The sequence below is a fragment of the Mercurialis annua genome, linkage group LG3 (assembly GCF_937616625.2).
Source record: "Mercurialis annua linkage group LG3, ddMerAnnu1.2, whole genome shotgun sequence".
In the NCBI taxonomy this organism is placed as follows: Eukaryota; Viridiplantae; Streptophyta; class Magnoliopsida; order Malpighiales; family Euphorbiaceae; genus Mercurialis; species Mercurialis annua.
The window spans coordinates 8337684-8351946 of record NC_065572.1 but is presented as its reverse complement, the minus strand read 5'-3'; the positions used below and the strand labels follow the sequence as shown (position 1 = coordinate 8351946).

The 14263-nt window shown below is 30.3% G+C and overlaps 1 protein-coding gene across 1 annotated transcript; it reads left to right on the top strand.

The window, feature by feature from the left end:
* The first annotated feature begins 12303 nt into the window (after positions 1-12303).
* Positions 12304-13406, top strand: LOC126671437 (uncharacterized). The gene has a single exon (XM_050365209.2). The coding sequence runs from the start codon at positions 12370-12372 to the stop codon at positions 13261-13263; it is 894 nt and encodes a 297-aa protein (XP_050221166.1). The 5' UTR covers positions 12304-12369; the 3' UTR covers positions 13264-13406.
* Positions 13407-14263: the final 857 nt, after the last annotated feature.

Below are 14263 nucleotides of genomic sequence, written 5' to 3'. Positions count from 1 at the left end.
GAGGTTTTAAACCAAAACGGCCGAGCAGTAAACGACGGTCACCTCAAGTAAAGTAAGGAAAGTTTTATAGACTCAAAATAATATACCTTTTCCATCTCGTTTAAGAAAGGACAAATGCTTTTTGCACATAGATTAAGAAGGAAATAACGACGACTATATTTTTAATTGTATCTTATTAATGATGGTCTTATAATTTGTGTCTAGGTAATGATCATCAATTTTAAAAAGAGAAAAGAAGATAATTAAGGAAATTCTATATAAAATGACACAAAAATAATGATATGACCTTCTTATATAACACATGAGAAAATGAGATGATGAAGTCTGTCTTCTCAACGGATTTTAACCTGCAAAATAGTATTAAACTGCTGATAGAACAGTGGTCGCCTAATAAACACTCTGATGCTTATGTCGGTATTGAATTTAAAATAGTTTTAATTGTAATTCGAATTTATGTATAAGCAATACCTCAAATCCTTTTATAGTAAGTATGGGGGGTGTATTATAAAGTTAAAAAAAAATGGATTTCCGCTTAGCAGATGAATTCAAATAGAAAAGAAATTTTATTTGGTACGTGTAAATCTATTAAAAAATAAATCTACGAAATGGGATTATACTTTTTGATTAGAAATATGATTCTGAATAGGAATATATTCCTCAGTTTTTAGAAGGTCAAGTCTTTTAAAATCCCCTTTAATAGAAATATTTTAGTTCGAGTCATATTCAGACTCTATGTTTAAATATCTATGTTCGGAGTTGATTACTGAATCTCATGAAATTCGGTCCTTTGTTTGTTTGGAAAAATTCTCGTGGATTATTCTTTATATGAGTGAGTCTTGTAGGATTCTGTATTCCTTAATTTGAACATAATTCGTTGATTTATTATATTTCAGCAAGTTTTAAGGTCCATTTCGATGAGCGAATCCTACTAGACTCGATTCATAATAGAGGTGGCCACGGTTCATAACCCGCTAGTGCTGGTTCGAAATCGCCGGATCACGGTTCAAGAAAAAGTTAAACCGGTCCGGAACCGTCTAAGTAACGGTTCCATGACGGTACGGAGCCGGACGGTTCCGGTTTCGGATTTTAGACGGTTCAAAAAAAATTGAAGTAAAATTGAAATTTAATTTTTAAAAAGTATAATTTAAAAATAAAATAATATGAGAAGATAATATTGTAAGAAAATAATGAAATAAATCAAATTATAAATATTATGTTAATTAAAAAAATTAACTAAAACAAATATAGTATATATCTTATATGATATTTATAGTACTAAAATTAATATATTTTTTATCGACGGATTCGACCCTTCAACCGCCGGTTTCAACCCGGAACCATCGGTTCACGGTTTAAATTTTTTGGAACCGGTCCGAAACCGGGCTTCCACACTTCCAGGCCGGTTTTGATTCAGTTCCGGATTTGACCGGTTCCGGACCGGATATGACTGGGCCGGTTCCTGGCCGGTTCACGGGCTGATCCGGTCCATGGGAACTTCTAGTTCATAATGTTTATATAGAATTAAATTTTTATTATGGATATGTTTGTTTTTAAACGGGGCAAGCATTATTTTAATATTATCATCAACTTTTCTAGAATTTTGACTTTTTTCTATGCCAATCAACGGTGTCTTCTGCATTAAATGTAGAGGGGGTGTCAGATACTAATTCTTAGATCATCTATAGAGAGATTCTTAGGTAGACTCAGTCTACCACGTCATCCGTAGACTAACCTATCATTTTATGACACATCATTAAAATAGTGGCACTATCGTAATTTTGTTTATTACTTATTTACACTTTTGGATAGTAATATTACGATAGTGCCATTATTTTAATGACGTGTCATAATGTGATAGGTTTAGTCTACGAGTGACGTGGTGGACTGAGTCTACCTAAGAATTTCTCTCATCTATATCCACTTTTTTGACGTAGTTAGAGTTCTCATTTATTAGTTTATAAAAACAAATTACTTTAAAGTTTTTGACTATATAATTAACATTTTAGTACTTTCTGTTTTAAAAGTTTATTTAATAATCTTTTAATTTCAATTTCGTTAACTATTAGACCCCTCTGTTAATTTCGACATTTACTTTTACACGATTTAATAGCCCATCTTTAATTTCGTGAACGGTTTGATCACTCACTTTTAGTTTTATTAAACAGTTTGTTACCTCACTTTTTTAATCGATTTGGTGTTTCAGTTTTAATTCTGTTAAATGATATAGTCTTTCAAATTAACGAAAGAGTCTTTTAGTTAACGGAATTAAAACTGAAAGAATATTAAATAGATTTTTAAAATAAAAAATATCAATAATATATTTCAGAGACCTCAACGTCAATATTAAATTTATCTTAAATTATATTAATTGTTTTTGAGCCTAGACAGTTAGGACCAAAATTCTCGGCTCAAAAACAATTAATAGTACTATAATTTAACATAAAATGTCAAAGAGAAATTATTTTTCTTTTGCATGGTACAGACCCGAGGGCACAATGTGACCCACAGTTGAGAAAAATAGTACATTTTGAGGTATGGAGGCATAAATTTAGCATGTACAATTAAATTGAAAGAAAACCAATTGACTAGTTAATGCTTAGTATAGGGTAATTTTCACCAAATGTCCTTAAACTTTCGTCTCTCTCTCCTAACCGTTCCTGAACTTTAATTCATACTCCAACCGTCTCTGAACTTTAATTTCATATCCTAAAAGTCCCTAACATCATTTTTAGGTAATTTCGTCCAATTTGTTGATCTGAATACGTAACTAGGCGCTAGGTGGTGCAAATTAAAAATGACGAGATGATGTTTATGTAGAGAAATAAAATAAAAAAATTGGACGGAGTTACTATAAAAACGGCGTTAGAGATTTTTGGGGTATGAAATTAAAGTTTAGGAATAGTTGGGGTATGAATTAAAGTTTAGGGATGGTTGAAAGAGAGATACAAAAGTTCAGGGACTGTTGATAAAAATTACCCGCTTAGTATAGCAGTCAGTGAGTATGAAGATTACCCGAAATTAACAAATTAACTTCAATAACTCCACTACATATATGCCTACTTTGATATCACAGTTCCATCATCAATGATCTCATTTCAATTCTCAAAATGCTGTACAACTTGTATACTCATTTTTATTTAGTTATATGCCCAACAGAGTAGCTGTTACTCCATTTCCGTTGCACAGACTGCAAAGAGGCGGAACGAAAGGGTGCAAGGTGGGCAGCCGGCCCCTTCAATGACGGAATTAGAATTTTAATATTAAAAAGGACAAATTATAAAACTAAAGAGGATCAAATCATAAAATATAAAAAGTTTATCGATTATTTTAACATTTTTAAAAAGTTGGAGGGGCCATAGCCCTTCCATTCCCCCTCTTTTTCGTCACTGGTCCTCTAATTAGTCGTTAGTCACAAGTTGTCTTTGGTTATTTTTTTATTTTCTTAAGTTATGTCATTATATCGGAATTAATATATATCTAGATGTTAGATGATTTACATATATACATATATGGACATTTATAAAAATGTGTTACCAATTTGAGTGACGAATTGAAATATTTTTTAAAAGCTATGCTTAAAGTTTATAAAATGAAAAAAAAAAATGATAAAATCTAGAGTTTAAGGTGTGTATATTATAATTTCAAGGTAGCAAAACTATATTTATCAATTCCATAGTATTTTAAAAAAATCAAAATTTTAAAAAATAAATAATTGTCACCATTTTAAATCCGTTCGTGACACAAAATTCTTATGTGGACTCAGTCCACCACGTCATCCGTGTACTAAACTTATCATATTATAACACGTCATTAAAATAATAGCATTATCATAATATTTCTATTCAAATGTGTAAAAAAATAATAAATAAAATTACAATAATGCCATTATTTTAATGACGTGTCATAATGTAATAGACAAGTTCATGAATAACGTAATATATTGAGTCTACCTAAGAATCTCTATTCGTGACCGATTCATTGATGCAAATGTCTTTAATTATAGCATAACTACATAAGCTAAGGACATGCAATTATAAGGTTGGTGGACAAAAGAAGAGGTCTAAATGCTTATGTTTTCTCATTTTCTTTATGGCAAAACCACCCATTTCAGACTCTTTCTTTATATATAATGACTAATAATTTTCCACAAAAAAGACCTCTAAGTCAAGCTACAGAAGCAACCCTTGGCAAAGTACATTTTGGTATCAATAAATAGGCAATTGATCAAATTGGAAACAGTTGAAAAATGAAATATAAAACCAAACCAACCAACAAAAGCATGTTCAAATGCGCATGCATAGCCCTAACCTCCCACTATTTACCTTGCCTTAATAAATACTCCATGTCTCGTAATGGTGTAAAATTGTATAAATTGTCAAATACTCCCATTATCAGTTCTGTTTTTACTATATATATTGTGTAAATCTTTTAATTTTGCAATTATGCTCCATTTTGAAAAGTTTATTGTAATTATATTCACTTTTAAACCAATTTAGTTTTTAAATTCAAACTTGGGTAACCCTTTCAAATTTAGAATATTATTCTAAAATTTTAATACTTATAAAAGGAAATAGTCGTAATTGATAAATCACGTAAAATTTTATATTTAAAAAATAATTTGGTTTGAAAATAAATACAATTATGATAAATTAATAAACTGAATTTATAAAATCTGCAAGTAATTATTGAAAAAATAAATTTTAAAATAAAGATTAATGTCAACATATAGCAAAACTTTTCGTGTGTTTTTTTCTCGATTTAATTACAAACTATAAAACGTCTCATCTAATAATACATCTTTTTATTATGTGGCATATGTAGTATAAATATTTAAAATAACGTCATTTTGGTCATCCACACGGCCAAAAACACCGTCATTTTATAAAAAATAAAGCATAAAAAATATACCGGGCTATATAATGAAAAGTTTGGAAAAGTTGTGCTAAAAAATAAGATAAATTAAAATTTATGGTTAAAATTTAAAAATATAAAAATTGTGATGTATGATGACATTAATTTTAAAAATAATAATATATCTTAATATATTTAATAATAATAATAATAATAATAAAAGAGCAATTAATCAAGGAAATTTATTCGAACAAAGGGTCAACGCACCCCCTAAACTTGTGACAGAGGATCATTTAACCCAATTTTAACTTATTTGAGCAACTAACCCCAAAACTCTTCATTCTTGGGTCAAATAACCCCATAATTGTATTTTTAAAACGTGTAAAATACAAATCGGAGATGAGTAATGAGAAATAAAAATTAAAATATTTTCTAATTATTGCGATAAAATTATTCTAAATTTATTTTTTGCAATAAAAAAATAAATTATAGGGTTATCTGACCAAAAAATGAAGAGTTTTGGGGTTAGTTGCTCAAACAAGTTAAAACTGGGTTAAATGACCCTGTGTCACAAGTTCAGGGGGCGCGTTGACCCTTTGTTCATATTCTCCCATTAATTTTGCATGGTGACACTTTTGAACTGAATAAAGCTATCAAAGCATGTGTTAGTTGTTGAATTTTGCCATTTGTAAATGAAAAAATGGAATATTTGCATTCACATTCTTAGTCAATTGCTAAAGATGCATATACAAACAAATAGTAGTATATGCTTAATCTAGATTTAAGTAATTAATCGAGTCTCCTATGATTTAGTGGACACTTGCTAGAAGGAGCTTTACTTAAATTCAGTGACAACCAAAACTTCACTTTTAGTTGGTGAAAAAAAATAGCTAAACCCCTATTTTTCAAGTGTTTATCATATGCAACGGTTGTACCACGTAATTTTTACGAAAAATCTATAAATTTTTAAAATATAAATTTTTTAATTGTTATTTATTAAATATTAACATATGAACAACGATTCATTGGTTTATTATACGAATAACGTTGTAGAACTGTAGTGTTGTATAATTATCTCTATATTTATTATCTTTCTAGTGCCCTTTTTACTCTACTTTTCATTAATTACTTTAGTTTGTGTGCTGCACTAATTTGCTTAGAGTCAACAACACTATATGCACAAACCATAATGCTGTCGTTATGTTTTGGTTCTAATCCATTTCATCTCCCGTTTGTAAAATTATTAATTATTGGAAAAACATCAATGTGAATATGATAATTAATCAAATGCTTAAAAATCTAATCAATAAGCATTACATTTACATAGCTATAAAAACAAAATGGCAAAAAGGGCTATGATGCTTATTGTATCTAAAAGATTTGGAGATTTGGACTTTCAAATTTTACATTATCATTACTGTAATTCTTGATAAATTAACTTTTAACTGGATAACATTATTTTAAAGTTACATTTATATATATTCTAATCATCACGAGGCAAAGTTAAAAAAATTAGTAAAAAATATCAAATAGAGAAAAATATTCATAAAACAATATCAGCTGATTAAAAAACTTATATAAATATATTATTGATTAGAAATACTTTTTTTTAAAATAACTTTCTAAAAGTAAAATATTTTCAAAAATATTTTTTATTTAATTATTATTAGTGCCATCGACCATTATCACCCATTGTCTAACTACCCCTACTGTCGGCAGCGGCTGTCTCCGATTACCGTCAATTTTGTTTGGTTAGTATTGTTTTTTTAAAATTTTACGTTCAATTTATTTTTATTATAGTTAGTTTATTTTCAGTTTATCACTATTTTACTCCCAATTATAATTTTTTTAATCTTTTAAAGATAATTTATTAAGTATTTACTTTAATTTTATTTTTAATTTTATTTTTAACATTATCATAATTTTATAAATTATTTAGTCACCTTAAGTTTACGTTAAGTAGTTCATCAGTTTACTTTCCACTAAATACAAAATTTATCTTTTTAAAAATAACTTATAATCAATTTACTTTCAGTTTACATTCTGTAAAATTTTGGTTTATTTCATTTCAATTTACATTCAGTTTATTTTTAATGAAATCTTAATCAGTTTAATTGCAATTTGCATTCAATCAAATATTAGTTGAATATTTTCAATTTACAACTTTAGTTATTTTATTTCCAATTCAGTTTCCACTTTACGAACTTTCAATGTTGTGAAAATAGTTTGAATAGATCTATTAACGAATGTACATAAAATTTATTTTAACTATACGTTTTGAATAACCAGAAAATTAAAAATTGGAAAAGTAATATAAGAAAATGGAAGGAAAGAAAAGAGATGCAAACAGAAATTAAATCAAATATTTATTTGTATTTAAATAAATAATATTATTAAAAATATAAAATAGATTAAAACATCCTGCAAAATTTATAATATACATGTTAATCTATTTTGTGTCACTTTATTAAAAATTAAATAATAATCAATAAAATCATCTTTATATTAATTAGTTCACATATTATAAAGTTTAAAAAATTATAAAATTTAAATTAATAAAAATAAATAATATTCTAAAAAAATTATTTTAATAATTATCCAAAATAAAAAAGTTATAAAAGATATAAGAAAAAACAAAAAAAAAATCATTAAAATATTTAAATAGATATAATAGTAGACATAAAACAGTTAAGATAGGCTAATAAATTCTTATCTCATTTGAAAATATATATGAATATTTTCAAAAAATTAACAAGGACAAAAAATTCTTTAAAAAAGTAAATGGATTGGAAGTTTTCTATATGTCCAAATGAGGAGTAATAGATTTCAACTCTTCTCAGGTGAATGAAAGTAAATAATTCATATTCTATTTATTAATTATTTTATTCAAATGAAAATATCAATTTTTCTTACATTATCATTTTTTTAAATTAATATTTTATTCAACATAAAATAAATCAATTTCTCTTACTTACCTTCTTTTTTCCTCTTGTTGAACTAAATCCATGCAAATTGTTAATAAATTATTTTAGCTAAGTTAAATTTATTTTAAATTTATCATTAATATATATTTCAATTTATAAATGATTTACAATTTTTTTATTAAAATTTATTAAAAAAAATTTTATTATTAACTTTTATTAAACTAGATTTACTTTCAATTTATTAAAAATTTATTTTCGATTTTTCACTTCCTATTTTTTTTAGATAAATTTTATAATTTATCAATAAATTTCAACATCTTATTAGTTCTACACTCTAGATGTATCTTTGACTTTCTATCTTAAGGCGGGACTAAAGAATTATTTTCATGTTCAAAAGGCAGCGGGTAAGGTGAACACGATCGGGCTGGGGAACAAATAAGAAAAGTAAAGGTACACACTGCATACGCGACTATTATCAGCTATCATCAGCCATTGCCGTCCTCCATTTCCGACCATTGACGACCACCTTCAACCACCAGCCAACGTTGTCGGCCACCGCCGGCCATCACCTTCGATCCTAAATCATAAGCCCTAACCCTAAATCCTAAAATAAGGCATCGAGCATTTAAAATAAAAAATGATAAGACTTTTTTAGAGGGAATATGGGCATTACCCCAAAGTATTTAGTTTTTTACGGCCTTAAGTTTCAAAATTGATATTTGTCATTTCATCTTCTATCATTCGAATTGTAACCTTTTTAATTTCAATTTTTATACTTTTCAAATTAGAAAAATACGGTTCACTTCGCTGAGAGGTTTGCATGTCATGATTGTGACGAGATTCTTGACTTTTTTTTCTCTATTCAAACTCCAGTTTTCTTTTCTATCAAACTTCCTATTTCAGTAGTTTTTTCTGAAGTTGAATTTACAATGGTTTCCACTAGGTTAGCCTCTAAACCCCCTCCCCCCCCAAAAAAAAGAATAAATCGAGATCTAATCCAAATTCTAGTAAAAGAAAAATCGATTTTGTTGCAATTCCGGCGACAATGAAGAATCGCCGAAAGCTTGTTCATGAAGATGATGACAGTGATTTTGAGGATTTCGAAATCTCTCGTAAGAAGACGGATAGGGCTATTGTTCATTCAGATTTTCCTACAAAGGTATTTTAAATTTTTTTATCTATTTGTTATAAGGCTTTTATAACTTTTACAAAGATTTTTTTTGTTTGTGTTTGATTCGTTTTAGTAATTGTTTGGTTCGTTTTAGTAAGAATTGGAAAAAGCTTTTGGATTGTTGTATTTACTTGTTTTCGCTATAAAAATGATTTGTATGTAGGATTGAAAATATTTCATACAACCTTCAGACCATTTTCCTGTTAAAGTTACCCTGCTAGTAAAAAAATAATTTCAAACATTAAAAAAACTTTGATTCCGGAAACATTAGCAAATTTTTTATCTACATGTTTTGAAATATTTCTAGACATGAAGAATTTTAAATTTCAACATCAATTGATTCATGCTTTATTGTTAAGAGAGGTTAAGAAACATGTTTTTACGAGATTTGGATAAAGGTTTCCGGAAAGTTGCTTAAATTTTCAATTGATAAATTTTTATTAATAACGGGTCTTAAGTGTTGTGGTAATGCTGACAAGAAGCTGTTTTTAAATTCTAAATTTGATTTTAAGTCAAACTGTTTTGGGAATGTTTCAAAAGTTACTAAAAAAAAGGTTGGAGGACTGTTTTTTACAAAAACATTGGTCAAACAAAGATAAGGCTTTAAAACTTGTTGACTTGTATTTTGTTGAGCTATTTTTATATAATAACAAGCCGGATTCCTTCGTTCGTGATGAACATATCAATATTGTTGGGAATGGTGATTTTGAAAATTTTTCGTGGGGATAAAGACTTATTTTAAAGAACAATTGAATTTTTAAAAAGCAAATTAGCTTCTGTGAAAAGATGTGATTTTTAAAGAAATACCCTAAACTTGGTGTACCTCCTTATCAAGTCAGATATGAGGGTTTCCTTTGAAATTTCAAACATGGTTCTTTGAGTATTGCCTGGCTGCAAATGGTATTTTGAATTTTTTTTTCTGGCGAAGCGATCCCTTTTATCTTGAGGTGGACGGTTACAACTAGACGAGATCATGCATTCTTGATCCTGAATCGGTGGTCAATTTTTTGATAGAACAACATCTTTTTTGATAATTTATTTAGATTAAACGGCATATTATTATATATTTTAAATATTTTTAAGCCAAATAACATATTGTTGAGTTAAAAAAATCGTATCACGCACATCAATTTCTTATATAATCATCAAGTATTAAAATAATTGAATTTATTGAATATTAATTAAAGAATAAAAATAGATAAATATATTACTAAAAATGTAATTCTCATTTCATATAAATTTTTAATAAAATATATTAATAAAGTTAATTTTTTTTTAAAAAGTTGTAACACAGTAAGGAAAACAACAAAAATTAAAAATTTGAAAATTTAGCACATAAGTCATAACATTAACATATTAGAAAAAAAAATTATTTTAACAACAAAACAATCAAATAGATTTCTATTAAGGGAAATAAAAACCAAAAGGCGATGGCAGAGGACTTGTGCACCACTGGTTCTTCACACCTCGCCGGCGAGGAGGATTGACTGACCCTCCTCGACCCCATGTACCCGCTCATGTATCCATATCTTAATTTTATTAATAATTGTTTATCTTATTTCTATAAAAATTTAAGCTAACATACAATATCTTTTTTTTTTAAAGTATTCTTCCATTTCATGAGAACTAAAAATTTCATTTTAACTATTTCCAGCATCCCCATTAGCTATAGAAAGCCCGCAGACTCTATTTTTTGGCCAAGGACAAAAGATGGTAATTTCAGTGTGAAGTCAGCCTACCAGGTAGCTCTGCAAAGGTGTGATTCTGATTATTACCAGAGCCTCTCCTCCTCCTCAAGCGCGCCAAACTGGGAATCAATATGGAAGCTTGGCTGCCAGCCGAAGATAAAGCATTTTATTTGGAGGCTTCTTCGAAGAGCCCTCGCAACAGCGGATAACTTGTCCCGGAGAAGAATTGATTCGAACTTCCTTTGCACTTTTTGTGGCAAATCAGAGACAGAAATCCACATCTTCAGAGATTGTGCCCAGGTAGCTCAGGTTTGGTCCTTTTCAAAGCTTCCTCCCTCCCTATTTGTTGGAGACTCTGCTAGCTGCCAGGATTGGATATGGTATGTTAAATCCCAGCTCTCTAACCATGACCGCGATCTTTTTTGTGCTATTCTGTGGAGTATTTGGTTCTCTAGAAACAAAGCCTTTTTCTCGGGGATTCATCTCAGTCCTGAGGTCATTTTCCAGACGGGGAACTCCTCCAATCTTCATTGGAGATCAGCAAAGGAAAGAGAGAACTCAAAAAAGTGTAACCGTTCTAAAGTTTGGTCCAAACCGAAAGCTCCTAGAGTAAAACTCAACTGTGACGCGTCAATTTGTGCAGCAGAAGGGCGAATTGGTTTGGGAATTATCATTCGTGATGGTAGAGGCTCTGTTCTTGCTTCGGCGGGTAGCCACTTTAACCTCAAATGGGACATTGATCTGGCAGAAGCTGCGACCATTCTGTTTGGCTTGCAAACGGCTTTGAAGTTTGGGTGCCATCAAGTTGAAGTTGAGACAGACTCCCTGGTCCATGATAAGAATCAGTCCGGATTAAGCTTGATTGTGGATGATATCAAGGCCCTGAGCAGTAATTTCTCTTTTATTTCCTTTAGTTTTATCCCTAGAAACTGTAATAGTGTGGCCCATTCTATAGCTAGATGGGCAAGACTTGTTTCCCCAGTTTCTCCTGTTGTTGTATGGGACAAATCGATCCCTCATTGTTCTATGGTGCCTCTTGAGGCTGACGGTTGTATTTCGCCTGCTCTTTCTATATAGAAATACCCGTTTATCAAAAAAAAAAATTCATTTTAACCAACTCTATACATTGCAATAAGATAAATACAAAATATTTATTTTTCTCTATCATCTCTAACAAAAATACTTATAAAACATGTCAGTTTCTTCCATAAAAAAGATTAGTTTTAATATAATGATGTGTATTAGCATTTGTATCAGTAAAACTAATTCATGATTCCGAAATTATCGTAAAATAAATAAAAACTTGAAAAAAATTATCCAAATGAACCAACTAAATAAAATAAAATAAACATTTAAAAAAAGAAATAAAGAACAGCCGCCCACTTTAAAAAATATTAGTTGAAAGCCAGGCTGTAAGTCCGACCCTACTCTTAAGCTTTCCTACCCTAACAACGGTCGAACCGTTCTATTTTTAACCAAAACCAATTAACCGCCACAGTAAAAAACAAACTTCATGACTTTTACTGTTCTTTTTCTACTATTTCTCCTTCTATTTTTAACCCCAATCTGTAAGTTTTAACTTTTAACTGCTCATTAGCTTCGGTTCCGAACCAAAACTTTCATTACCGTTACACCGAACCTCCGTTTAAATTCTATCCCCATAACACCGCTCCTCTTTGCTCATTCCCAGAAGAAAAAAATTAAACACAAATCAAGAACTATTTTCTCTTCAAAAATGGTGTCAAAATCTCTCAAGAAAACACCAACTAAGTCTATTAAAGACCGCCGCCGCCGCCAAAAGAAGAAATCTCCGGCGAAAATAAGCTGTTCCGGTGGCGGTTCTTCCTCCAATGCCATCTTTGCTTCCATCAACAAAACTATCTACACTTGCAAGCGCCGCCTCGCGAAGATTTTCTCCAAGTTGGCGAAAATTGGTACGCCGAATTCGCGTTATAAAGGCTACAAAATCTTGAAAAAAGGGCTGTTTAAAGATCGTAAAATGAAAGAAGATGAAATTAGTACTCAAGAACATAGTATTTGTAAGGCTTTGTTCGTTAATGAGAAGTTACCGCCTTTAATTTCCGCGAAAAGAACCGTGTTTCTTGATCTTGACGAGACTTTAGTTCATTCCAAGGCGGACCCTCCTCCGCATTTCTTTGATTTCGTTGTAAAGCCGAATATTGAAGGCGAAATAATGAACTTCTACGTGTTGAAGCGGCCCGGAGTTGAGGAGTTCTTGGAAGCATTGGCGGTTAAGTACGAGGTGGTGGTGTTTACTGCCGGATTAAAGGCGTATGCGTCGCTTGTTCTTGATAAGATTGATAAGAAGGGAGTGATTTCGCATCGGTTATATAGAGATTCGTGTAGAGAAGTTGATGGGAAGTATGTTAAGGATTTGTCTGAGATGGGGAGGGATTTGAAGAAAGTTGTGATTGTTGATGACAATCCGAATTGCTATAGTTTGCAGCCTGCAAATGCTATTCCGATTAAGGCGTTTATCGATGATCTTAGAGACGGAGAGTTGGGGAAGTTGACTCAGTTTTTTAATGGGTGTGATGGTTGTGAGGATATGAGGGTAGCAGTTAAGAAATTTGTTGGTGAAGGGGTTAATAAGAAGGTGAATGTATGACAATGGTAGATTGTTTGCTTTAAGTTTTTCATCTTTTGTATTTTCTTTAGGCTTTTCACTTAATTATTGTGTTGAACATAAAATTTGTTCACTCTCAAATGAATTGAGAAACTTGAATTATGATAACAATAGCCTTTAATTTACTCTTAATTCAATTTTTTTTTATCCTTGATTGTGTTATACTTGGCATAAATTAAGGCTTTGTACATCATTTTCGTGTTCAATAATGTCCTGGATAAATGGAGAGAATTGGGATCATGTTTCCATGACAACGGATTTCCTTGAGCGAGACAATGAAGTTTGTTTACTTATGAATCATGTTCTTGAGTCCGAGCACCCAGTATATAAGATGCAACTGCAAACTCTGCAATAGTACAGATACATAAAATGCAACTGAAGCAGAATACTGAATTGAGTTCTGTGTTAAGTTTTTGCTGCTTGTGAGAGAACAGAAGGTAGATAGACAATGGTTAACAGTTTACTTATTCTCCCAGAAGATCCAAGACAAACTTTGCGAGAAGTGTTTGAGGAAGAACGGAAAATGTGATGCAATGATTGAGGAAAAACGGTTTCAGAATCAAGCATGATATGGTTAAAAGAAGTGTTGGTCTATCCGTCTATGTTGTACGGATCGAGTAGTGAAATCATGAAGGTCGCTAGCGCCAGAATTATGCTAAAACATTGGACGATGAGGTGGAAATATATGACTTTAATATTATCTATATGATTATCTCCAAACTAAAATCTCCAGATTTTGTTTTTCTTGACTCGAGCAAGACTCAACCCCGACGAATTGCTTCCAATTGAAAAGCAACCTACTCGATAATATGCGAGTGAACTGATATGTATGAGAAGGAACATGTACTGATTCAAGCTTGGAAAAGTCAGACAGCTTCAAGCAAATGAGTGAACTATATGTTGACAAATAGAAGATACAATATAGTCACTTCAAATGAACATAAACTCTGGTCACTTAAATGTCACCAGCTTGATAATCTTA